The 27424-nt window shown below is 45.5% G+C and overlaps 1 protein-coding gene across 2 annotated transcripts in view; it reads right to left on the bottom strand.

Annotated features, from left to right (window-relative positions):
* CLPB (ClpB family mitochondrial disaggregase) overlaps positions 1 to 27424 on the bottom strand; it is a 1140376-nt gene that overhangs the window by 303562 nt on the left and 809390 nt on the right. For both annotated transcript variants that reach the window (XM_085623404.1, XM_085623405.1), the window contains one exon: positions 5615 to 5776. In XM_085623404.1, coding sequence (XP_085479530.1) covers positions 5615 to 5776 — 162 coding nt within the window. The remainder of the gene's footprint in view (positions 1 to 5614; positions 5777 to 27424) is intronic.

The following is a 27424-nucleotide window of genomic DNA, read 5'->3' as shown; positions in this document are numbered from 1 at the left end:
GTGGGCATATAGCCCTCAGGTAGCCACATCTCTAAGGCAGGCCAGCAAGTTCCACACACCCAGAGAAGGGTTCTGCCATCTTGGGAATGGACAGAATACTGCACTCTGGAATAGCTGGATGTCACACATTGCAGGAAGTTTTCATCAGGCAGGAGGGAACCTGGTAGCCCATTGGCTAGCAGTCACCGCATCCCCGAGGGCAAGTTGTAGGCATAAAACTGACACTCCTGGCACACAGACCTCTGATCAAGTCTGCACTGGATAGAGGGCCGAAGAAGAACAGCCCTGCTGTTATCCGCTCCTGACAAAGAGAGGCTGCACCAAAGGCGGGACTGCACCTGCAGCTGTTAAGCTACCAAAGAGAGGACTGTGTCTATGATATTCTGCTCGAGGAAAATTCAACCTGACCCCCAGACAGAAGAAGTGAACTCCAAGAGTCAGCTGGGCCACAAAAGCTGGAGAAGTCACCTTAGCAGAGTTGGTAGTCACAATTACTTGCTTGCTGCTAACTGCCGAAGCGCAGCACAGGAGACCAAATACTGGCACTTAACATTTGCGCTCTACTCTGCTGGACCTGGGAGAGTCCTCAAAGTGCAGTTTGGTCGCTCAAGATAGACACTTGCCTCAATAAAAGGGAACCACTGGTTTTGCTGTGACCGGTGACCTGTAGACCAGTGGCAACTAGGTTTTGGCTGGACTTCAACTGGACTTCAAGGGACATCAACCTCTGTGGAGAAAGTTGCCCTACTAAGTTCGTGGACCGAGGGGTGGGCCCAGTAAGACCCCTGTCATCCGGATCAGCAACCACAGCATTCTTCAGCATCCTGTATCCTTTGCATCAAGTCCACTTCATTGATGCCTAAGGTGAATCTCCAATAGAGTCTGAAACTGGACTAAAAACTGCTTTGACTGTAAGGTAACTGTCTGGCTAAGTCTTACTCGCCCCCTTCACTCCCTCCCTGACTGATTTGGTCGCACAAAGCGGGCTAGAGTAACAGAACACAACTTTATAAAAAGATTTCAAAGTAACCACTAATTCCAGTAGTTGCAGATGCTTGTTTGCATTTCGAGTGAAAAATGGGATTTACCCCCTGGAACACCTACCGTGGCGGAATTTGTACCCCGCCGCTGATGCCTGACCTGGCACTGGCCCCGTCTCCTTAGTCTGCTTGTCGCCTTGGTTCTGGGCTTTGAGTCCACTTTGTCTCCTATCCCCCCCCGCTATTCCTGTGTATCGGTAGGGTCCTCCCCAGGGGAGCTCATACTGTTGCTTTGACTTTTGGCTGCCTTGTGGGTTTGTTTGTCGTTTCTTATATAAAAATGGAACCGCCATGTGGAGGGTCCGGACGGTGTGGCCCCCAACGCTTCTTTCAACTCCTGTGACCTCTCTCACGCTGCAGCGACTGTTTACTGACTGTTTTCTATGCTTATACTGTTTGCTAGCGGCCGGCCCGAAGGTTGTAGGCCCATCTTTGTATATCTTTTGAATTCTGTAATAAAGGTTTCAAAAAAAAAAAAAAAAAAAAAAAAAAAAAAAAGGGATTTACGATTTACTCAAAAATCTATATGTTTGGAACCCTCTGGTGGATTTTGTTTGTTTTAGTGTCTAAAAATTCATAAAAATAAGATATATTTTTATAAATTAGTGTTGGATTTCTTTTGTCGTGTTTCTGACTAGTTCAATTGTTTTGGTACTTCTAAATGCTTACCGCTTGATCCTATGTTAAAGCCTGACTGCTCAACGTTACAGCTATCCAGGGTTGATCTAAGGTTTTTCAAACAAGCCTAACTGGACGCAAAGCATGGTTGTGAGTTTATTACATGGAGCGATCGCACAACCACAACATATAATACATTGCATTTCCTCACACTTATCAAAACAGTGGGCAAGGCACCGGGGATGGCATGGAAGATAGCAAATGGCAAGGCCATGAGAAGCACAAAAGGCATTCAGGCAAAACAAACACCTGGGGCTGTGCTTCCTTTCTAACTGTCAAAGATTATGCGAACGAATACAGGACAGCAAGAACAGAATCTTCTATGACAGTAAATTACTATAGAAGTACAAAGAGCTACACCACAATGCAATCTGATCATGATGATAAGGGAGGTGGGAAGGCCCTGCCACATGAACCTCTTCCAAAGTAAATCACTGACTATGCGATATTTGTAGGACTTTCACCACACTTCTAAATACAATGGTAAAAAACACTGAGATAGAAGAAACTGTGTTATTAAAGGATAAAAACCTGATGTGGATAGAGAGTGAAAGAGGATAAGACGACAAGATCTTTCATCTTTAATATTTGGCAGCTTACTTATAGACAGAAGGGAAGGGTCGCTGCAAGTTTAGGGATTGCATTACAGCATCTACTATATGTTTGGAAGACCGGCTAGAACATGAGCTGGGAGTATTTGTGTACTTATGTTCCGCAGGGTCCTGCTGATGTTTCAATTTTATCTGCATTGCAGAGGTACCAGGAAAATAAGGTTCTATCGACTGACATACTCTACCAAGTACCAATACTCCAGGCCTACAGACCACCAATGAAGAACGTGAAGGAAGAACATGAGCTGAGGGGCATTGTGACTGCTGAACTGAGCAGCCTGGTACAAATAGGAGTGTTGTTTTGTATGGTCCAACAGGCACAGGTATTGTTAAAAGGTGAAACGGTTCTCGTCTTTTCTGGCTACAGCAGTTCAACCATAACTCCACATTAACAACTGCAGCAGGTCAGAAGGACTGGGGTTCACTGAGAGTAGAGTCACCATGCAAGGCAGAAACATCCTTCCTGAGGGCTAAATAGATAGGTTTTCTCAGGTAGAGGCTATACAAGGTCAATGAAGTGTGAAAAGAGTGATGCAGGTTGAACAAGTGGATTGTGATCCTGAACGGACTCTAACGTACCAAGATTGTCAGACACAATGATAGCTGCTTATTATTAGGACAGGCTGGAGTTAAAGGGATTGGACCGAAATGTTCTTATGAGGGAACAAATAGGTGCTAGAAATACTGTGTTTCCATGTTCTCCACCTCCCCAATATCCATAACCCTCCCTACTTTTTATACTGGGAGGGTTATAGTCGATACTCTGAAGGGAGTATTCTGAGATGGCCACTTGCTTTATAAAACATAGTTTGCGTTATGTACTTTGAACCATTTGCACTGCTGAAGATTTGAAGCAGTGGCAATGCTCATCTTTAAAGTTGCCCATTGTATCCTCTTTTAATAAAATGTGTTATTTTCTGGGGCAGTTTGGTAAAATAGGTTTCCCAAATTGCTTTAAAATCCAACTGTTTTGTTTATTTCCCAATCTCTAAGCAGCTCTGAATTCCATGACCACGAAATGCATTGAAATTTCATAGCCCAAACTGGTAATGTATATTTTTTGTAAACACAAATGGGGCTGTCCCTAGTTGGGATTCCTACCGGTTCCTACAGGGTCTCTAGAGATGCAAGTCCAATGGGGGCATCTCACAAAAAGTGAAGGACTGGCCTCACACACCACCTGGTGTCATGCTTCATCATAGGCCGTCCTCGCCCTCTAAAAACTCCGTTTGATAGAGGGTGGGCATACACCTGAATACAGGGATGCACTTCTAAAGCTAAGTGGTGGGCCGTGATTTGGTGAGAAGTGATCTAAAAACCATTACATTTGTCCACAGGTAATTTAATTAAAGAGCAAATGTATGGTATTAAAAGAAGTGGACGGTGATATGGGAACTCATTATCCCTTCACCGTATTAGACATGGTCAACATGTTTCTGCTTTGCGTCCCTGATGGGTACATAGCATTCGTCAGGACCAGAATGTATAATGGGCTCTGTCTTTCTACACTATGTGTATGAAGGAACGACCACTATCGGACCGGGGGTGAGGGTAAAAACTCCCTGTGTATTGCAGTACTAAAATGTAAGAGTATCCAAAGACACTATCCTACTTACTCCATGGGAGGTCGAGAGTGGAATGGCCTACTGTGACAATTTGTCATCTTCAGCACTTCCAGCAGTCTCATCTACAGTCGTCCGCTTCGCCTTCCCGCCGGTATATGTATATTTTTTCACAACGTTAATCCAATACGGCACTATACGCATACCTAGGTTTGAATCCTTCCATAGTTTCTGGCCCTAATTAGCAGTTGCCCAGAAGTAGGGTGATTTTACCACGATACCGCCCCAACACTGTGTACCTTTGAGTTGGAATTATTGGATGTGGTTGATATTTCGACGGAAAACCACACAGAATCCCCTATGTTATTTTTTTCCACATACATTTACCATCTGCTCAGAGCTTTGGGGGAGGAGGGAAGTAAATGTTTTTGTAGAAGGATGAAGCCTTCTATACTTTTCCAGTTAGTTAAAAAAATGAAATGACATTTGGCTGCTTGTGCAGTCAAAATCTAATGCGAGTTTTCCATCTGGTTTTACCAGCCAGAAAAATCAGGTCAGGGCCTTCCACAGCCAGTAAACCGGGATGCAGAAAAACCTAACCAGTAATATAATCAGACTGAGCGAAATAAACACAGTTGGTTCCTCCAGACTTGTAATCAGGCCCCAAGTAGTTTTGTGTTTAGATGTATTACTATTTTCAGCAAGTACCTCTGCTGTGTGTTCTCGTTTCTACCAAGCATTCCTATGTATTTATGTACCCCTACGACCAATATGTAGCATTTGTTTGTGCATAAGTGTTCTATATACTGCTTTTAAAGCTATAAAATCATTGGTGCATATTATCAATTGAAATGGCAAAGGTGACACAACACTGTAGTCACTGTGATCATAAGTAAATTACTAATATAGAACCTGGTAATAAAAACAGATACAAATATACAGCTAATAATGGTATCCAGTTTCATGGGTCTTGGAGGTTTTAGAAATAAAGAGAGAGTTCACTATCTGTGGATGGAGGAATACTTCACTTTTGATTTGACAGAGATATGTGGGTAAACTTAATCAGCTTTGAGCGGATGTGCATTTCTGAGATAGTGAGTGGGATCAAAGACCCAAGGTACTTTTACTGGATTAACTGAAGATACAATGTCAGGATTGTACAATACATTAGCTAGTTTTTGGATTAAGTGGATACGAGAGGTAGAATGACGATGAAACAATCTGAAGGCAGTGATTGCAAAGCAGAAGGGTTAGCTTTCATGTTGGTGCAGAACTGGGAGTTTGTCCAGTGGACAGGAGAAAAAAATTTGGGCACGACAAACAACTATTATGCGAGACAATAACCTGTAATAAACATGAACAGAAATTAGATGAATTAGAGGTATCCCATAACCAAAGCAGCACTGTCAAATAAAAGAACAACTTATGCTGGAGTAGGAAGGGTAAAAGACAAATTTGATGAGTAAATTACATCAATCAATCTGATGGTAAGGAAATGCCACACTGAAGGATCCTGCATAAAAAGTAGTAGTACAAGTCAAGACAATATAGTAAAAAAAAAAACATGGTCCACTCATCTCACGTCTCCTTTCTGATTCAACCCAGTGGGTTACAATGCCCCTGTGAGTATGTTATTCCACTAAATTTAGGATATAAAATTTGCAGGCTTGACCAGATAGTTGTAAACCACAAGTGCATTTATTTTGGTAGGTCCCACACTTACCTCATCAAAAAGTTGCAACATTATCGTAAGGACATCTGGATGGGCTTTGTCCACTTCATCGAAAAGGACAACAGCATTTGGGCACTGCTTTAGCTTCTTTGTCAACTGTCCACCTTCTTCATGCCCAACATAGCCGGGTGGCGAGCCAATGAACTTGGCGACCTGATGGGAAAAGAGATCTAAAATTGTAAGCTATCCAAGCATACATCAGATAATGTCTTACTTTTCTGAAACAGTAATCTTTTGTTACCCTGCCTAGATACGATTTATATGTTTTTACATAAATAATCCAATTTCAAAAATGAGTAAAAGAGAAACACAAACAATAATTACTTCCCATTCTCCTTCTCCAGCCCCTACTACAGTATGAGTCTACTGCAAATGATATTGCTCGTATTGCTCTCACCCGAGCCCAAAGATTGGGGTTGGGGGGAAGAGGCACTCAGCCTACTCCAGGTAATTGTCACAGCTTCTTGGTTAGGACTCTCCATACCTGAAGGGTTCCACCCCAAGCGAGCTGCAAGGGTCTTTATTGTGATTGCTCCTGGGGGTAGATTTTATGTGCCAACAACAACCTGGTCATGCAAGCTCCATGTACTCTGCACCAGAAACTCAACAGGTGACTCTCCGCATCTGCAAAAGCAGACTCGTTTCTCTCAATGGATGTGATGAACTTATCTAGCCCCAACAACTCCCATAAGCTACGAATCTATTCCATACCTAAAGAAACAGTAACTTTGAAGGAACTTATTTTTTTCAAATGGGCCTCAATGGTTTATTTCCCTCCTAGAAAAGTTTGAGCAATCGATTATCCTGATTTTAATATTAATCACCATCCTCAGTGGAAGAACCAGACACAGCAATGGAGGACCCTCCACTGCTTGGCACAACCCCTACCCATTAAAAAGCACTCTTCAAACCAAAATATAAATATATAATTCATCGTCACAGATGTCTTCACAAAGGTTGGAGTTATCTGCAATTGGATAAGGGGCTTTATAAGTGCATGCATAGAAGAGTAGGACCTTATACTAAGTGGGGGAGTATGTCTCAATAACAGTTGAGATACTGAGTAAGGAGATTTCAAAAAGATCCATGCAATATGATTGACTTCTAAGGGACGTGTATACCAATTGGCAGATGTACACATCGTAAAAGGGCTGTGCTGAGGAGCAGAGCTACAACAGTACCTGCTGCTTGGGTTGGGTAAGAGGATCTGCTTTACTCAATTCTACGGCGGGACTGGAGATGAGGATGTTGGAGCAGCGATGGGTTGGTAATTTGTATGTTGTACCAGTTTCTTCCGTTTTGTCCCCCGCCCCACTAGCTAAGTTCATGAAGCGCATGAACAAAGGATAGGGATAAGTAGGAAATAATACCTACAATAAAGAAAAGTTACTTCCCTGTCATAAAACATCTCTATCACTAGTATCAGAACAGTCCCAAATTACTTCAACACTTGAAGCAATTCTTTTCTGGGCCTGCCACCAACCTCTCCTTTAGAACATTATTGAAACACACATTTTCATGTAGATAGATAATGACTTTATCTCGGATATTTTTCAATCCATAAAAGTACACATCAATAAACAGTTCATATTAAAAAACATCACAATAATGACAAAATCGATCACACAGACATACAATACATAAATTCCATAAAAGAGTGCAAAGGCAAAACAGTACAGGAAAAAAAGTGCATAAGTGCAATGGGCGACTAATAGTTCAGAGGAAGTTACATTTACTCATCTAAACATTTTCTAAATCTTAGTGTCAATTTTAAAAATTCTAACACCTGGAGGACACTATCCGGGTGCAGCAGCTGTAAGTACATAAAGGCAGGTCTAATTTGTTTAAAATTTAATTTCTTTAAAAGGGTAACAAGGTATCTCCTACGGGGATATTCATAAAATGTACATAAAAACATAAAATGTAGCATATCCTGTGGAGACTTCCCGTCGCAGCCACAGGGAGCTACAGGTTTCTTAAAAATATCTGCCGTGGGTCTAAATAAGAGAAGATGGAAAATGTTAAACCTGAATCGGGTCAGCAAAAATTTCTCATGTGAGGTGAAGGGGCATGTTAGATACTTTTCCATAGAATTGCAAGTACTCAGCATAATATACTTTCTAACATTAGGTTTTAAGAGCTCAACTTCATCTCTTAGGGCAATACATTTCATAGAGAAAACTTTTTTAATTGCTGCTACATCACCCTTGACTATATCCCTCGGTTTATCAAACAAGTTCAGGCAACCAAGTTTCAAAAATTGGGACTTCAGGTATTTAAGCCAAGGTACACACATGGCATGATCAAGTGATATAAGGTCTTCCACTATCAAATGTGTTAAAGGGATTTCATCACTTAACCATAGTTTTACCCAGCATAACAGAGGTTTTAAACTGACAATGTCGGATAAATACTGGCAGCCAAGTTCTTCATGTGCAATTAAGTTCGAGGTACTACATGGGACACATAACAGGCGTTTTAGAAATTTATTTTCAACTATTTGTAATTGTTCGCCATTTATGTAGCCCCATATCTCACTACCGTATACAGCAGTGGCTATGGATTTAGAGTTGTATAATTTCATCATATCCACATTTGGTTTATTCCCCAGTTTAGACGCAGTATTGAAGATGGAGGCATTGACTCTAGTCATTTCCCCCTTTTTCTTGGCCAAGTGAGGAGCCCAATTAAGTTTGGTATCAAATAAGATACCTAAATAGGTGAATGTTTGAGTGGTAGGGATCGAGACATCATTCAATTTAAAATTGAACTTCTTCTTCGGTTGTCGGCCAACATGCATAATATAGGATTTTGAGTTGTTGACCTTAAGGTCCCTATCACACATGAAATTATTAAAAACATTCAATAGTGCCTGGAGACCAACTTCTGTTCTGGAAATTAAGACCGCATCGTCAGCATATAAAAGTAGAGGGATACCCCTCAGACCAACTCTAGGGCAGTCTGATTTTACCTCTTGTAAGACAGCCTCAAGGTCATTTATATAAAAGTTAAAAAGAAAAGGGGCCAAAATACACCCCTGACGTACTCCTTTATTGATACTAAAACTTCCTGTAGTTTCCCCGGTCGATGAAAACCTCACGTTAGCTCTTGTGTCGTTGTGCAGGTCCGCAAGGAACTCCACAATCCCCTTATCAATACCCTTATCCTTCATGGTCTGCCACAGCCTCCCCCTGTTGACACAGTCGAACGCAGAGGACAGATCCATGAAGGCAAGGTGAATTGTTCCTTTATACACAACAGTATATTTATTCAATATAAGAAACAAATTAAGACATTGAGTTATAGTTGAACGCCCTTCACAAAAACCATATTGAGAGGTCGACAAAATATTGTTTTCGTTCGTCCAGCTTGTTAGGCGTTGGAGTATAACTCTCCCCATTATCTTCACCATTGAATCAATTAACGAGATTGGGCGATAACACAAAGCACTACCCCTGTCTCCTTTTTAAAGACCGGAACTATTGTTGAGAGACCCCAAGTCTCCGGGCAACCCAATGTGGCTGCTGCATTAAAAACAGCAGTCAGAATGGGAGCCCAAAAGTCCGGATCAGATTTATAAAGATCAGGTGGTATTCCATCAGGGCCAGGGGCTTTGTTAGCAGTAAGACCCTTTATAGCAACCAGAACCTCATTTATATCAAAAATGATGGCAGTACTTTCCCTATCAGAGGGGACAGCAACCATAGTTGCATCTGCCTCTGAATAATATAAACTTTTAAAATGACTCTCCCATTCCTCCTTTGTTATACAACAAACCAGTCCATCTCCCGAGTCCCCAGTCAAAAAAGGTTTCTTTACCAGACCCCAAAATTTAGTGCTGTTATTCAAAGTAGCGGGATCAAGCAATTCCTCCCAGGCCTCTTTCCTCAAAAACTCTTTACGGGCAGCAATAGTAGCCTTATATTCCTTTCTACAGAGTTTTACGGCCTCCCTGTTCCTCGGGGTTGCTGCCAAGGCTACCCTCAAATTACGGGCAGCTAGAGTACAGTCATGACTGAACCATCTCGGGCCTAAGTTAAGTCGGGGTTTATATGGGACCGATAGAAATGCTGATACCCTTTCCGTAATGTTTTGGTACGCTTCTAGAACCAGCTTGGGTTCACCTCCCCCATTCATACAAACTTTGATGTCCTCGGCACAACCTGCAGTGATATTCTTATAGAGGACATCCTCAGAGACCATAGACCATTTTAAGCGCCTCTTACCATCAGTTGTAGCCAAACTACCTTGCCTGATACTCGTAATACTTTTTTTGAACCATGGGCAGTTTAGACCGATTATAAGAGGATTATGGTCACTGAATTCACTAAAGTCGATGGTAAAAGAATCCACAAAAGTTTGCATCGTCTGAGAGACCAATATATGGTCTATAAAGGTACCCCTTCCATGCCCTTTAAAAGTAGGGGTATCAAAGCGAAATAGCGGGTCTTTTAAAGACATGGCCAAACAGAGGTCATGGTCATTCAGAAAGTCATTACACAGTTCACCCTCCTTTGTGTGCTCCATGTGGAGACAGTCTGCCCGATCACATACCATTTCTGGTAAACATTTGTGCAATGGGTCTATACAAGGATGCAAATTAAAATCCCCCATAATCAGGAGGTTATGGCCCACATTTTCCATAAAATTTGAAACAAAGGAATTTAAAAAATAAATATGATTCCTGCCACCACTATCATGAACAGCATTGTAAAAGTTCACCAGCCCGACACGGACATTACCTCCACTTAAGGTTACACCCATTACACCTGTATGCTGTGCAACAATTCTTTGTACTTCACAGGGAATTAATATAGATACAAAAATTACAAGGCCCCCCTTGGGCCTACCCCGCACAGATGGCAAGGCTGGCACGAAGAAGGCCCTATACCCTTCCAAAAAGAGTTCACATCCCAATTCCCAGGTTTCTTGTAAACAAATAATCGAGAATTGTTTGATATAGATCACCCAGTTTACTTCAGACATTTTGGCAGCAAGACCCGCAATGTTCCAAGAGACAGCAAGACATCCTGACAATTTACCTACCAAATTATCTGGATTAGTAGGTTCACCTGAAGCCCCGATGTCCTGAGCTGCAGGTGCCCCCCGTCAATCGCACAGTTCAAGACCAGATAATACTTCGAACCTATTCTGTGTGTGAAGATTCGGCCCATGTTGATAGTGTCCAGCACTAACACTCCTATTAGACACGCCAATCGGTCCACCTACACCACAGGAATTAGTAATATTATGCAGAAGATGGGTCTCTTGCACGGGAGTAAAAGGTTCACGTCCCCGCCTGGTTAAATTCTGTTGCAGTCGTGGTTTGCACAAATGTGCATAAAAATAACCCAAGGGGCGTACACAGATACTATTTGTGTTATAAACCAGTGCAGCAGCTCTCAAAAGTACGGTGGCTACATGCTGGGGGTGTTTAAAATTTACGACTATACAGTCCCCTGAACCAGACTTTTTGGACGGCCCTACCCAATTTACACGCCTTACTGTTAATATTTCGTCAAAATAGGAAATCGGAAATCCACAATTTTTGTTGAGCCAGGACACTGTCTTATTTTTCAGAGAGATAAAGGATTCATCATGGGGAGATGCAGGGTGGGTGCCACAAGAGGGCACATTGGTCAGTACTACTACAAAAGGAGCACAATCTGGTGGTAGATTAAGATGACCATTGTGTCTCGCCACACTAGAGGCTCTAATGCTGTGGGGAGTTATGGATAATTGTTGCTGCAAAACAGTTTCCACAGGAATATCCGGCTGGGTAAAAGTTACGGGTCCTGGGATAACTGTATCAGCAGATTCTCCCCTCCCCTTATTCTGTATATCATTAGGAACAGCAGTATCTCTCCTTTTCCCCCCAGAGTAATCAATTCCACTAGGCTGAACTATCTCCCGAGACAATAACAGGTCACCCAGCCTTATCACTTCCTTAGCTAAATCATCAATCTTAGTGGTTAATGGTTTAATAAGCTCCTCCATTTTGACAGTAAAAGAAGCTTCTAAGTTTTTTAAGAGTGAGGCAATCATATCCGAGTTTAGATTAGCTCCATTACCAGCACCATTAGTGGCCGCGAATACAAAAGGGTTTGGTATAACAGTACCAGTATTTGGCTTGCCGACCTTCTTTTTTGGTTTACAATTATTATGTTTCCCGTTCTCCCTTTGAGACCGTGTTCTACATGATCTCGTATGCCTAGTCTCAGGTTGGGTCTCATTTAGTACATCAGCATCAGAACTTGACGACACCCGAGAAGCAGAATGGACCTCCACCTCTACAGGAATGAAAACTGGGAGGGCCGTAGAGATAACACCACTCGGGTTGATCTCAGGGTCTTGGGGCTGGCTTAGAGAATAATTTTCTAATAATGTATCTTCAATCACGATGCCTTTCCCCAAGGATACACGTCTATCATTATTAATCTGTGTTACTTTCCTGACCAGGAAATTATCTAGGGTAGCTGGAGCCGCCATCGCTTTATCAGTTTTTGATTTAACCATTCCGTTCGCTTATTGGTTAAGCTTCTGCCCAGAAACCCTAGTGTCTGCCTACGCACTCACAAACAGGACAATCAGATTAAAAACACAAATGGATATATCAAATGGCAACAATAGTCAATGCGCGGTCACCACCATTCGACAAGATGCACAGAAACCTGGCCCAGTCCAGTCTCTTCTGGCCTCTGAGGGCCACAGAGGGCCCGCCCTTTGCCCGGGCTTAGCCCGGCGCCGCCCGCGGTCCCGCGATGCGGTGTCAGTGTCCGTTTTTAAAGCGCCTCCAGGCGCGAAACGGCGGTCGGCGTCTTCCGGGTCCGCCGCTAGGGCTGCTGGGTAATGTAGTACGGCTCCGCGCTGGGCTCCACACAGGCCAGGACGGCAACAGCAGGGCAGGGAGCACAAAGCACCAGCACACCCCGGGGACTGCAAAAGACACAAGGACACAAACTGCGGTAAGCACAGCAGTGCAGCTCGAAGGAAAGATCACCCGCTCTGTTAGTGTCAGTGTCCGTTTTTAAAGCGCCTCCAGGCGCGAAACGGCGGTCGGCGGCTTCCGGGTCCGCCGCTAGGGCTGCTGGGTAATGTAGTACGGCTCCGCGCTGGGCTCCACACAGGCCAGGACGGCAACAGCAGGGCAGGGAGCACAACGCACCAGCACACCCCGGGGACTGCAAAAGACACAAGGACACAAACTGCGGTAAGCACAGCAGTGCAGCTCGAAGGAAAGATCACCCGCTCTGTTAGTGTCAGTGTCCGTTTTTAAAGCGCCTCCAGGCGCGAAACGGCGGTCGGCGGCTTCCGGGTCCGCCGCAAGGGCTGCTGGGTAATGTAGTACGGCTCCGCGCTGGGCTCCACACAGGCCAGGACGGCAACAGCAGGGCAGGGAGCACAACGCACCAGCACACCCCGGGGACTGCAAAAGACACAAGGACACAAACTGCGGTAAGCACAGCAGTGCAGCTCGAAGGAAAGATCACCTCCAGGAAAAGTACCTCAGTACTCCCCCAAGTAATCCTTAGGGAGGTTTCCTGCCCTCACTTGATTATAATTTGAACTATAGTGTCCCTTTAACCCATGCCGTTTAGATTATTGACCGCCGTGTACTTCGCTAGCTCATCAGTCATTGCTGAACTAGTGCCAACATCTCTCACATGGATTTTGAGAAGCATTCTTCTTGCGTGTATTTCCCTACTGGTTTTTAATGTAGGGAGGGGAAAAACACATACTGTGCAGAAACTCTTGGCCCGAGTCAGCATCTTTTCTTCACAAATATACATCCATAAAATCTGAAATGAGAGTATGCCACTGATGCAGCCTTTGCTCTGGGAGAATGATGAAGTAGTCTCTGAAAACACAACACTGCTCTTGCATTTCAAGACCTTGAAATACATCCACCCAGCAGTGGTGTTGGTGCTTTACTGCCTGGTGAAATGCCCAACAGTCACAGTGATTCTCAGAGATTTTAATAGGAGTTTGACTTTCTGGGTACAACTTCAGCGCTCCAGGGACGACTAGATTGTTTAATATTTCTCTGGCTGAAGAAGCATTGGGTCTTGGCGGAAAGAGAGGAAGAGTAATCTTTTTATTTAAATAAAACCCACGAAGCATTGAAAAATTGTAGAATTCTTGAACCACTCTAATGGAAAGCAAAACTCAGTTTTCCACAAATACCTAAAGTCCTCGTCCCTCTTAGCGCATTTGTTTTGGAGATTGTAGAAGCCCAAGTTTGACATCCTCAACCCCACCGGCGTCTGTCAGACCCAGCACTCCAGGCAGCTCACAAAACACCCCTCCAGGTGACCACAAGTGTGGAGATCCTAAAGTGGTTTGGGAGCTCAGCTTTCACTGAGGGCGATGTTCGAGGTACACATCAGCCTGAAGCGCGAGGAATTTTCCTTCGTTTCTTGAATGCATGCTCCTTTGTAACCCTTCCCGGTTCCTCAAATAAAATCGGACGTTCCGAGAATTTATATGGAATATGATCACTGACAAACAATCTTTACAGGTCTTAATGTTATACCCTGTACCACTCATTCAAGGAAGCCATTAATGGACTTTAACCCCTTTGCAAATTCTTAGCCGTTAACCTTGTTTTGCTTCCTATGTGGATTAACCAGAACCGCACATATGAGGGATAGGTTTTCTTCAGAAGTGTCCAAATATGCACCAGGCTAATAATTCAGGAATCAAAGCCCCACGTCCATTAAAGGGGTGAGTAGTGGAGAAACAAACTCTCTTGATGGACCAAACTATACAAGACCAGAGGTGACATCCGAAATAAGTTATGTAAACAAGCAGGAAATTTATGAACCAAATTTGGCGAGGGCAAAGTGGAGCTATGAGTAGTAATCAGACTGGAGGATCAACTACATTTCACAAGGTTCTGATAATTTGAGGGAGATGGGGAGAAGAGGAAAGCAAACTTCCCAGACCAATTCAAGAGGTCTCTTGCAACTCTTTGATAGGATGCAGACTCTGAACACTGAGAGTTGTTTTCAGTGGTGGAAAGTGTCTATCTGTTAAAAGCAAAAACCAAAGGAAATGATGGACGGAGTGTTGAACATTGCAAGCACTCACCCCCAGTCAACTGATCTGGGTTTAATCCATCACCGTTCTTTAACCCACTCTGCCACCCCAGTTCAGACATGGCCATATGCAAATCAGTCTGACCCTGTGCCTCATGGGAACAGTCCAGCCCGAACTGCCAAGCCATGTCTTCCCTGGACCGGAAACAAGCTTCCTAGGACCGGTTTCTTGCATTTCAGCCGTCTTCAGCCAGGCTTGCTTGAATCCAGTGGCAAAGTGAGCAAGGGACTCACGTCTGAGCATACCCTGCCAACTTATGGCGAACAAAGCAAAAACCAAAGGAAATGATGGACGGAGTGTTGAACATTGCAAGCACTCACCCCCAGTCAACTGATCTGGGTTTAATCCATCACCGTTCTTTAGCCCACTCTGCCACCCCAGTTCAGACATGGCCATATGCAAATCAGTCTGACCCTGTGCCTCATGGGAACAGTCCAGCCCGAACTGCCAAGCCATGTCTTCCCTGGACCAGAAAGAAGCTTCCTAGGACCGGTTTCTGGCATTTCAGCCGTCTTCAGCCAGGCTTGCTTGAATCCAGTGGCAAAGTGAGCAAGGGACTCACGTCTGAGCATACCCTGCCAACTGATCTGGGTTTAATCCATCACCGTTCTTTAGCTCACTCTGCCTCAGACATGGCCATATGCAAATCAGTCTGACCCTGTGCCTCATGGGAACAGTCCAGCCCGAACTGCCAACAACTGCTTTGTTCGCCATAAGTTGGCAGGGTATGCTCAGACGTGAGTCCCTTGCTCACTTTGCCACTGGATTCAAGCAAGCCTGGCTGAAGACGGCTGAAATGCCAGAAACCGGTCCTAGGAAGCTTGTTTCCGGTCCAGGGAAGACATGGCTTGGCAGTTCGGGCTGGACTGTTCCCATGAGGCACAGGGTCAGACTGATTTGCATATGGCCATGTCTGAACTGGGGTGGCAGAGTGGGCTAAAGAACGGTGATGGATTAAACCCAGATCAGTTGACTGGGGGTGAGTGCTTGCAATGATCAACACTCCGTCCATCATTTCCTTTGGTTTTGCTGTATCTGTTAAAAGCCCCAAGTCTTCAAAACACTGCAGTATAATATTTTGATTGACTTACTGACTCACTCACTCACTTGAGCCATGTGGTAGCCTACGGAGTACTCTGCATTTACATGTCTCTTCCCCTGCAGGTAGGACATTACAGAAGAATGTTGTTGGATGAGGGCCAATTCTAAAGTTGGTAGTTACAGCGGTAGCTCCTCTGTTAAGGCGGAGGGGCGTCAAACACCCCCTCTGCAAGAGCAGCAGGTACACACAGAATAATAAAATGGTCATTACCATTTTATTATTCTGTGTGCCGCCGGCCGCACTAGCTCAAGCATGATGGTAGGGGCGAGGCAAACAAATTCCTGCGTATTGTAGGATGACTGCTCAGTGCGCATGACATATTGGCTGGCTGTCTACAGCCGGCCAATCTGTCATGGGCATTTCAAAGCCTGCAATACCAGTGCTGTAAAAACAGCCGAGGGATTGCAGGCACAGGCCCCAGTCTCAAAATGGGCACTGGGTTAGCCTGCTCCAACCAATCCTGGAGCTGCTTCCAGCAGCTCCAGGATTGGTCGGATTCGTAAGTAGGAAGTATACCACCTTTCTTCTTGCTCTTCATCGTCGGGAGAGGTGAGTGAAGAAAGGCAACTTATTGGTGAGTTTACGGCGCGCTGGGCCCCAATAATTTTCACAGTTGCCAGCCACCTCTGAGCACTTACCCACTAAATAGAATGAAACTGATTCCCCCCCACTTTTGTTATAAAAATAGTGGATATGTTATAGATAAGGAGTCTCAAATAACTTTCCAATAGAGGACAGGGGGGGGGAAGAGTTAAGGACTCTGCTCCAACCCGTTAACCTAGAGGGTCCACCAGAAGTATCTAAGGTGATATTGCATATGGTCCCAACTGAAATGCTTGTAACATTCCAAGCTGTGGAAGCCATATTACTGATCTTTTTATGTCAAGGGGCAGAGTGATGACCATAGTTTAAAAGACAAACACACAGATGAAAAAACACAAATATGTGCTTCTGTATATTGTAAAATTCTTACTAAGAGAGTTGCATAATTGAAAGTTTCGTATTCCACTGAGCTGGGGGTCACTGTAGAGCACACCTCAATTTGATCATTAAGGGTGGATTCTAGGTATTTTTGTTGTCCAAGTTTATATGACCTTATATCTCTTTTTGGCGGAACTTAACTTCTATCATGAATACGTGGCTACTGCTCACGCAATGAAAAACTTCATTTTTAACACATTGTATTGAGAATTTTAATTGAGATACAATGCGGCCTAATGGGCCCAGAAAAGAGCTAAAAAACAAACACAATGGGAAAAAAATCCACATCAATAATAGAAAAATAAAAGATCTGTCAGTTCCCCCTGGCCCCCACCACACAGCCACATGAACACTTCCAAAAGGAAAAGGACGCATCTTGAATATAAAATATGCAACCATCCATATGGTGACGTTACACTGGACCTCCAGGACCATGATAAGATCATATTTCATCATCAAATAGCTGGTGACTCTCTCGAACTGGTTCAAGGTCAATCGTCCTGTATTCCACCCAACATTTCCATATCTTCGGATGTTTTTGGGGGAATCCCCTAGCCCTAAATCCTGCAATCTCCAAACCTTTTTCCAAACTGATAAAGACAGAGAAGCAACAGATTTTCACTCCCTTGCAATATTCCGCTAAGCTAGCATCAAACCCAGGCCCAACAAGGAAAATTTATATTTATTCCCACCCACATCACCCGTTAGGTGAAGGAGGACAAATAGGGGTCAAATGGAATCTGCCAAGACAGGACCCGACTCAGACATGCGAGTATTCCCCGCCAAAATCTCTCCAACACCGGACAACTCCACACAGTATAGAAAAAGGTACCTCTGCAGCTCCACAACAGAGGCAATCTGGGCTATCAGTTACTCCCAAGCACCACAACTGGCGTCGTGTCAGATAAACCCTATGGAGATATTTAAATTGAATAAGCTGAAGTCTCGCAGCAATGGCCACTCCTCTAGGGGACCCCAGCACTTCTGTCCAATCCTCGTTATCTAATTGGCACATGTCTATCTCTCATGCTGCACGCAAGGCCCCAAAGGCGTCGGTTGGTTAGATATGAGGGATTGATAGATCTTGGCAATTTTATGATCAACCACATCACCCATAAATAGTTTACCTTTCAGGGAGACCCATCAATCCCTTGATGTAAGGGGTCAGTGCATGGCGAAGCTGGAGAGATCTGTGAAATTGGCTACAATGTAGCTGAAACTCGGTCTGAAGCATCTTATAAGACTTCAGGGTTATGCCCTGCATAACGTCTCCCAGCGTAGAGATCCAAACAAGATCCCATTTTCGGAATCCCTCCAATTGTGCTACATAGGGAAGCACCTGTCCATACCATAATGGAGTTTGTTGTGTCAGTCTACCCCACCATTTCATCTGTCCACGGGTCGAGCTCCATAATTCTACAACCACTTTTGTTGCTGTGGGAAGATAAACACTGCTTCCTCCATATAGATATGTGTGGAATGGGATTGTTCCCATTACCCATTTTTCCAGAGCATATGCATGGTCCCCATGGGTATCTGACCACCACTCGTTTATTATTTGGAGGTGAGCCGCCCTATAAAAAGATTCAACATCTGCTCCTGGAATGCCCCCGCAGTATGTAGACTGAAAGCATTTACTTAGGGCTACTCAAGGGGTTCCTCCAGCCCATAAGAAGATATTGAGAAAAGAGTTTAGCTCAGGAAACCACTCCCGCAAAATTTAAAATGGGAAATTTTGCAATTAGTATAACAGTCTGGGCAGCAAGACCATTTTAAAGATCGTTGAGCGGCCTGTTAGGGACAATGGGAGTTCAGTCCATACCCTTTAATCCTCTTTCAATCAAGTAACAAGTGGTTCCCTGTTGACCATCTACGCCACTGCAGCTACTGGAGAAACATATACCCCTAGGTATTTAAAACAGACTGTGGCTACCAGTTTATCAGCCGCCCAATTGACATGATGCAGACCTGATCCTTTCACATATAGCGTAGATTTGGAAGTGTTAATCTGAAGGCCCGAGGTTTCTCCAAATATTTGCATTATCTGCAACAATCTGGGTCCTGACGTATCTAGCTGTGTAATAAAAAATCGTACGTCGTCTGCATATAAGGCAATTCTATTTGATAGGCCAAACCCCCCACTCAAATGCCCGAACCTGTGCATCCATTTGTACCCACACTGCTGAGGGTTCCATGACAATGGCGAACAGCAGGGAGGACAGAGGACAACCCGGTCTTGTCCCCCACAGAATGGAAAAGGTGTGTGACCTCGCCGAAGCCACCCTCCGCAACGCTGTCAGTGCTGTGTTAAATAGGCGGACGCAAGAGCTAAACTGTGGCCCAAAATGTATGCGCTGACGAAGAAGGAACCGATACGCCTAGTTCATAGAATCAGAGGCATTATCTATATCGGCCAAGAGAAGCATTACAGTCTCCCCCAACCTATCCGCCATTGCCAGTGCATTATATGTGCATTGAATGTTGTGGCATGTGGCTCTATGGGGCATAAACCCGGCCTGGTCAGGATGGATCAAATCAGTAATATAAGTGATTGATCTATTCGCCAGAACCTTGGCTAAGATTTTAACATCCAAATTTAAAGGGAAATTGGAAGTCTCAGTTTGGGAAGGACTACTATTTCAGCGTGGCGCTAATCAGGTGGCATGACTCTGGTTACTACCGCAGACCACACTGCCGCAAGGAGGTGAGTCTGAAATGTAGGCATAAAAAGTTTAAATAACTCACTGGGGAAGCCATGAGGGCCAGGCAACCTACCAGAATTCATATCCGACGATGCCACAAGATGTTCTCGAGCTCCTAAAGACACGGAGCGGAGTGGAAGTGCCCATACAAATTCCTCTCTGTGTCTCCGACAGTACCTCTCTCTCAGCATAAACCTCCAGCAAGTGACAGGTAAAGACATTTGCTATTACACTAAGATCTGTGAGCAGGGACCCGCGTCTGTTTCAACTCAGGAAGAGAGGACTTATAAGTTCCTCGGCACAGCCTATGGAGCAATCAGCTCGATTTATCTCTCCATTGGTAAAAACAACTCTGAGAGGCCCTCCAGGCCAACGTGCCTCATCCAGCAGGACCTGTTGGTATCTCTGATGCGCCAGGACGAGTTGACTACGTGCATGATCGCCATCTAGTTGGCGGCTCTGTCTATCTAATTCTAGGATCCTCGACTACAGATCAGCCACGTCTAAGCTCTCCAGATTCTCCAGAATCTGTTGGGATTGTACCGAGCCTGCATTAAGGGCATAGTACTCGTCTATATTATCAGCCATATGTCCCCAATAATCCAGACGTTGCAATTGCCACGTTGAAAGATGCCACTGGAACGCATGGCGAATGGAACCCATCAGCACATCCATTGCCACTGGGGAATGGTCGGAAAGGCCAATAGGGAGCACCTTTATCTCCCTCACTTTATGTATGTAACTTCCAGAAAGAAAAAAGTAATCAAGATGCAAAAAAGAGCTGTGAGGGGAGGTGTATAGCCCCCACCTTCCCCCGAGAAGGGTTGTGTGTGAACCAGACATCCAGGAGATCCAGGGCTAGCACAAAAGATAAGGGTGTCTGACCTGTCACTCGAAGCGCCCCCAGTGAGAAGCACCTTTTTTCTTTAACCGCTTTCTCAAGCTGCGCCTACCAGGCAACCTGTTTTTTCCTTGCTTCTTTCACAAATATCAGAGTATTCCCCAGAATATATTCAGGGCCCTTCAACCTTTCAGCCTAGAATCTCCACCAGGGATGGGACAAAATTGATCATTTCTCTGTTGTGCATTTGTTAAGTTAGCATACTTTCAAATACAATGGCAAATAAACTAGATCACAGATTATGTTCCTGTGTTGGACTAGGGGCATAGCTAGGGAAGTCCCTCACATTAGAGGCTCTTCAAACAAAGCCAAACAATAATAAAAAGAGAGGGAAACTGTTGCATCTTCGGTCTTTTCCTGTTATATTACTCCTCTTTGCGTGGAACCTAAGAGTTCCAAGGTTCCAGATGACAGAGTTCAGAGACAGCAGGTGGAGTGAAGTCGGTTGGTATAATGGAACTGCTCGTAATGCTGTTACTGAGTTTTCCTTCAAATAAACTTAATGGCTTCCTACCATATTTTGCCCAACGTTTTCATGGTTTGGCCGCAAGTCCATTATAGACTTAATATTAACGGGGAGGAGGAGGACGAACTACCGGTCTTTATTAAAGTGTTTACCAGCATTTCCGACAGGTAGGTGTGTTTATTACATCGCCGCTTCATCTGTGTCAGTCAGAGTGCATGGATTTTGAACACAACCCTGTAATCTAGCTGTGCCTCATCATGGTTTTCCGTGGGCGATTGCCGTGGGGCACAGAATTCCAGCACACGAGGATTCTGAGACACCATCTCTTCAAGCTACTACTTAAAACATCATTTCACGCACTGCCTGGGCGCCATCTTGTCTCCACAGACCCACTGTCCATTTAAAGGAGCACTTGCCCGACACACCTGGCTTGCTATCCTTCTAAAGGAGTACCTGATTTTTCCCCGCTGCGGCAATTTCAAGTTAAATAGTTTGGGTATTTTGGTTCAGGGGTAGTTTTGAATCTAACATTGACTACAATCTACTACAACATCTATTACAATATACAATTGTTATTCACAAAATTCTGTGGGGCTTATTTTCAACCCCTTGCGGCACTGGTGTGTCACTTTTTGTGATGCACCAACGGCGCATTTTGCATGGTTTTTCCTGTCCTTGTAAATACGGCCCCTTTACGAGCAGCACTTTGCGTGAAAGGGGCATTCCATGGTTGTTGCTGTGGGTGTCCCCACGCAACACTCATGGTACCTGGCACATTTTCAGATTTATGAGAAATCGTAAGCCTGGAAAAGCGTCTGAATACTAAGCCTCCCCTGGGGAGGCATAGTGAGGCGCAACGAGGAAAAATGTATTAATTTCTCCCCATTTTGTTCCCTCTTTCTATGCGTACTGCATTCTGCAGCACACATAGAACAAAAAAACTGACCTCTTATGATTGTTTATGTGCAGGAAGGTGCTCCTTCCTGCACATTAACAATCATTTAAAAAATGACATTTTGCAAGTTCTATGTGTGCTAATGCAGTACACATAATAGTTGAAAAACGCAATTTCAGATTGTTTATGTGCATCAAGGGACACCTTCCTGCACATAAACAATCATCCCTGTGATGCAGTCATCCTTGCACCATGGTACAAAGGGGCCTGCATCAGCGCACGGCAGCTTATTGTGCGCCAGCGCAGGAGAGAGGAAAGGGATCGGTCAGAACCTTGTAGATATGACACATCCCTGTGCTTTGAAAGTGCCACAGCCTGGCGCAGCCGAAGGGCTTGCAGTACCGCACTGCAGCACTTTCTTGTAAATGAGGCCCCTTGAACGTAGCCTATATTTCGCCTTTTACTCTACTTACAAAAAGCAGTATTGCTCTGTGGTGGTAACCATATAATCAATCAGTTCCCAACCACCTTTCTTGCAATCATCTGGAGAATCACCCATTGCTTGGAAAGGGTGGTTCAGAGTTTTCAATGCTTTTTCTTGGAGCCATTGATTGTTTGGAATTAAACTTGACAGGAAATGATGGTTGTCAGAACATTCATTGGGCATGGAAGGGCAACAAATGTTCGCACGTCTACATTTACACCTGATGAGGATGACGAGTAGACTGATGAATACGATTACGTTATTAAGACTGGAAAAGTACTTTTGCAAACCGCTAAAGTCAGAAGGCACAAGTTATTTTCTAGGGAAAAAACTTTCATGGAAACTTTTGACAAGTATGTAGCTTGTTAGGAGTTTTAGCAGCTAAGTGAGAAATTGAAAACTTTACTGACCAACTCATCCAAAACTAACTGATCACCAGGTCTTACAATTACAAAATACAAGATAGATTATTGACGTCTCTCAAAGAAGTTATGGAAATAGTGAACAGTATACAAAATTCGAAAGAATAAGCTAAAATTCTAAACAAATATGTGGGGGAATCTGTGTTCCCTGTTAGAGAGAAAAGTTTTCAATCAAACCATTGCAGAGGAAACAAAATTCTAACATTAGCAATTTTTGTTATTGTTGTGGGTCAAAATTCCTTGTTGCTTCTTCTTTTAAATAAGGGGTCTCCAACCTTTTCTGTAGCGAGTGCTACTTTTGAACAGTGAAAATCATTGTGAGCTAATGGAGACTAAGCAACTTGCGCATTGCTACCAAGACACCCCCGCGTCCAGCTTCAATGACTTCAAGCCTAATGTCCATAGAGTCAAATACAATGGTTTGAACAAAATACGCAGACTAAGGGCACTATGCCAGGCCTGCTGTGTGTAAATGCAACACTTTGAAATGGGAGAAAATTAAACTGAAGAGTTAACTATGTTTCTATGGATTCCATAAAACTCGTCATTTTAATTTTCTCCCATTTCAAAGTGTCACATTTACAAATAGTAGGCATCTTGTTCCCAGTGGTCTGTAGACATGGTGCCATATTTATAACAGAAAAATATAACCATCTGTTGGGTAAATTATTCTTATTTTTTCCAACCTTGTTTTTTTCCACCATTAATGTTACCTAGCTCAATCTTTATGCTACCACGATATGGACTTGTATCCAGTTGTTAATACTTTAATGCAATTTATTTTAGGTTGTGTTACAATTTACTTCATTTGTATAATTTTGGCTTTGTTAACACTTGTTTTATTCATTTATGTTTATTTCGGCACATTATCTTTTTGTTTGATGTTGTATTATTTAGGGAGGGAGGTGTGCTGTGTCTTCAGTCTTTTTCATGTAGTGTTATGACTTCTCAGCCACTGTAATGCAAGTAGACGAGTGAGACACTCAAAAGGATCATTTTAAGCGGTGTGGACTCTACAGTTCACTAATAAACAGGCATCTGCAGTCCTCTAGGGACTAGTTTTTTTTTTTAACTAAGGCTGTTCAGAATAAACCCAGTTCTCAACCATATGATGCTTCTAAATCCTCACCTGTGAACAAGCCAATGGCAAGCAATGATGTAAAGTGGCATCACACATGAAAGTTTAAAGCATCATACAGAGGTTGTAAGAACAACTGGGAAATAAGATGACCTGATTGTCTGTGAAGATGGAAATTTTAGACACCGTAAAGAGTCTATTACTACTCTAATCTACTGAGAAGTCTTTTTTTTTTTTTTTTTGAAACCGTTTATTACAAATCTCAAGAATATACAATTATGGGCCCACAACCTTCCGGCCGGCCGCTAGGAATGGCAGAAAAATATGGCATACGTTCATAGAACCCTTGGCATTACAAAGGAGCATAAGCAGGAGTCATCAACATCATGGGCCACAGCCATAATACGTCACAGTGCGGTTTCATTTTATACAAACAACAAGAAAACAACACCCACAAGGCCACCCTACAGTCGAAAGTAGCAGCACGTGCTCCCCAATGGGGAACCCCAACCATTAGAGGAGTCCAAAGAGGGGAAGGGAAACAGAACGAGGACTGGGGGAACCCTGTGCCCGGGGCTAGGGGAGGGGGTCAGCTAAGGGGACGGGGCTGGTGAGGCAGCAGGCAGCAATGGTGGCGCGCAAATACTCCCACGGTAGGCGTTCCAGGGGCCCCACACTTTCACCCATTTCGCAGGCTTACCCCTCGCCACATACACCACCTTTTCTCGAAACATGCACCAGTCCATGTGCTCTTTCCAGGCCGACACCGTCGGGGGGTTCTGGGATCCCCACAGTTGCGCAATGTCACGCTTAGCAATCATATATCCCAGAGTCACCCACCACGTTTGCGGAGCCGAGTAGTCAGTTGGTTCCCACACATTCAACAGGCATCTCCTCGCTTCCGGCAGCAGCGCAACACGCGTAACCACTCGCAGGACCTCGTGCACACCGCGCCAGAATCGCTCCACCCTCGGGCATTCCCATAAAATATGCAGGAAGGTCGCCACGGCACCACAACCACGCTTACACAATCCGTCCACAGAGTAGCCCATGCGCTGAAGCCTTGGCCCCGTCATGTAGACCCGGTGGAGGATCTTGAGCTGGACGAAGCGAAGGCGAGCCGGTATAGCCACCTCCTTCGGAGAGGCCACCGCGGAGATCCAGTCCTCATCGTCCAATTCCAGACCGTCGGCAACCCAAGCCTCGCGAAGGCCAATCAGCAAGCCCGATCGATCATTAATCAGTTTTTTATAAATAAGGGAGATCGTACTGTCTGGGACGTGGCCATCTAGCACTCTATCCTCCAGGGGGGAAGACTCCGGGATGGAGGCGACGTCTGGGAAGACGGAGCCCAGTGCATGACGGATCTGCAGGTATCGAAAGAATTCACTACCCTGCAACTGAAACTCCGTCTGCAGCATCTCGAATGTTTTAAATCCTCCCCTCGACCAGAGATCCCCCACTTTACTGATACCTATCATGTCCCATTTCGCGAAGCCCTTCGAGGTCCAGAGAGAGCCCAACTTCTCAGACGCATACAGCGGTGACGCCCGAGTCAAACGGTCCTTCCACCCCATAGCTGCATTAGCCGCATGCCATACTCTGACCATGACACGCGTAGGTCCCGTCAAGCGAGCGTCGGGCGCGCCAGATTAGAGCGCTCGATTGTAGTCGCCACCGGGCAGTAGCATCTTGTCCATCTCAAACGCCGGGTTCAAGGCGGGCCCATAGAGGCCATGGTTAATTGCAGCTAGCTGGGAGGCCCAGTAATACCGTTTAATGTCCGGGAGGGCAATCCCCCCGTCATACCATGGGAGCGTCAACTTCGACAGGGCAATGCGCGGCCTCCCGTCCCAGAACAGGCGGCGCTGTAAACTCTCCACCTCACGGAAGTAGCACGCCGGGACTGGGTCCATGGTGTTCTGGAGAGCGTATAAGAAACGTGGCAACGACATCATCTTAAACAACGCCGCCCGGCCGAGCGGCGAAAGCGGCAAGCGCCGCCAGCGCACGACGTCCTCCTTCAAGCGCTGGAGAGGGGGAAGCAAGTTCCGCTCGTAGCGAGCCTCTGGGTCCAGAGTAATGTAGACACCCAGGTATCGAAACCCCTGAGAGGCAATCTGAATCGGACAACCCCGCGGAAGGACAGGAGCCTCCCCAGAGAGCACATACATGCATGATTTAGCCCAGTTGATGACAAGGCCTGAGTTCCGGCCGAATGAACGTAAAACATCAACCAGGACTATGAGTGACTTACGTGGGGAGGCTAGGTACAGAAGGATGTCGTCAGCGTATAGGGACACACGGTCCTCATATTCGGGGGTCCAACGGAGTCCACGGATGGAGGGGTGCCACCGCAGCCACTCCGCCAGGGGCTCCAAGGCCAGCGCAAACAGGAGCGGCGACAAGGGGCAGCCCTGTCGCGTGCCCCGGCCCAGCTCGAATGGGGACGAAACTCTTCCATTCACCACCACCTGCGCCAATGGGCCCGAATACAACAATTTGACCCAACTGATGAATCCCGGGCCGAATCCAAACTTCGCCAGCATCGCCCAAATGTATGACCACTCAAGCGTGTCAAACGCCATAGTGGCGTCTAAGGACGCCAAAATGGCCGGCTCCCGCACGAATGGGACACGTGCGAGCACCCCGTGCAAGCGCCGCAGATTAAGGGCTGTATTGCGATGGGGGATAAAGCCGGACTGGTCTTGGTGAACCAGGTCGCCCACCACGCCGACCAGCCGATTGGCCAGCACCTTGGCGAGAATTTTGGGCTCCGCATTCAAAAGCGAGATAGGCCGATAGGATGTGACCCGGTCCCGAGGCCTCCCCTCCTTGTGGATCACCACGATAGTAGCCAGACGCTGGTCCGGTGGGAGGGAGCCCAGCGAGCGGGCCGCCAGGAACATCGCGCGGAGGTGGGGCGCCAATACATCCGGTCGCAACTTATATAACTCGATAGGGATGCCATTTGGGCCCATGGCCTTGCCAGAGGCAACCGAACGTATGGCGAGGGCAATTTCGTCGGATGTAGGAGCGGCATCCAGCGACGCCCTGTCCTCCTCCGAGAGGGAAGGCAGCGCGATATCTCTAAGCAGGGAATGGGAGTCCTCCTCCGAGCAAGGAGAGACCGGAGAATACACCTCGCGGAAATAATCCGCGAAGCAGGAGACAATTTCTTCTGGCTCGGTGACACTCACACCATCCGTCCTCTCAATCAGCGGGACCACACGATTCACTCTCTCCTTTTTATCCAACCACGCTATCAGTTTGCCCGCCTTATCACCCACATCATACAGTCGCCCCTGCTGCTCCCTACTGAGGCCCCTGGCCGCCTCCGTAACGAGGGCCCTGTAGGCCGCCTGCTTAAGTTGTAGGACATGCAGTGCAGCATCCGTCACTCCGCCCTCTAAATCACCCTCCAATTCAGCAATTTCGGCCTCCACCCGGGTAACCTCCTCCCGCTCACGCCTCCGGGCATGGGAAATGAGGGACAGGGCCTCTCCTCTGAGAACTGTCTTGAAGGCTTCCCACAAGGAGATAGCCGAAGGGACGGACCCCACATTCTCATCAAAGTATCGCTGCAGGGATTTAATCACAGCAGCGCGAATGGTGGGGTCGCGCAGGTACCAGGCATTGATGGGAACTACCCTGCCCTCACCCCTCGGAAG

The sequence above is a fragment of the Triturus cristatus genome, chromosome 8, assembly GCF_964204655.1.
Source record: "Triturus cristatus chromosome 8, aTriCri1.1, whole genome shotgun sequence".
NCBI classification, from domain to species: domain Eukaryota; kingdom Metazoa; phylum Chordata; class Amphibia; order Caudata; family Salamandridae; genus Triturus; species Triturus cristatus.
The sequence above is the reverse complement of the archived record's forward strand: the minus strand, read 5'-3'. Positions and strand labels throughout refer to the sequence as shown.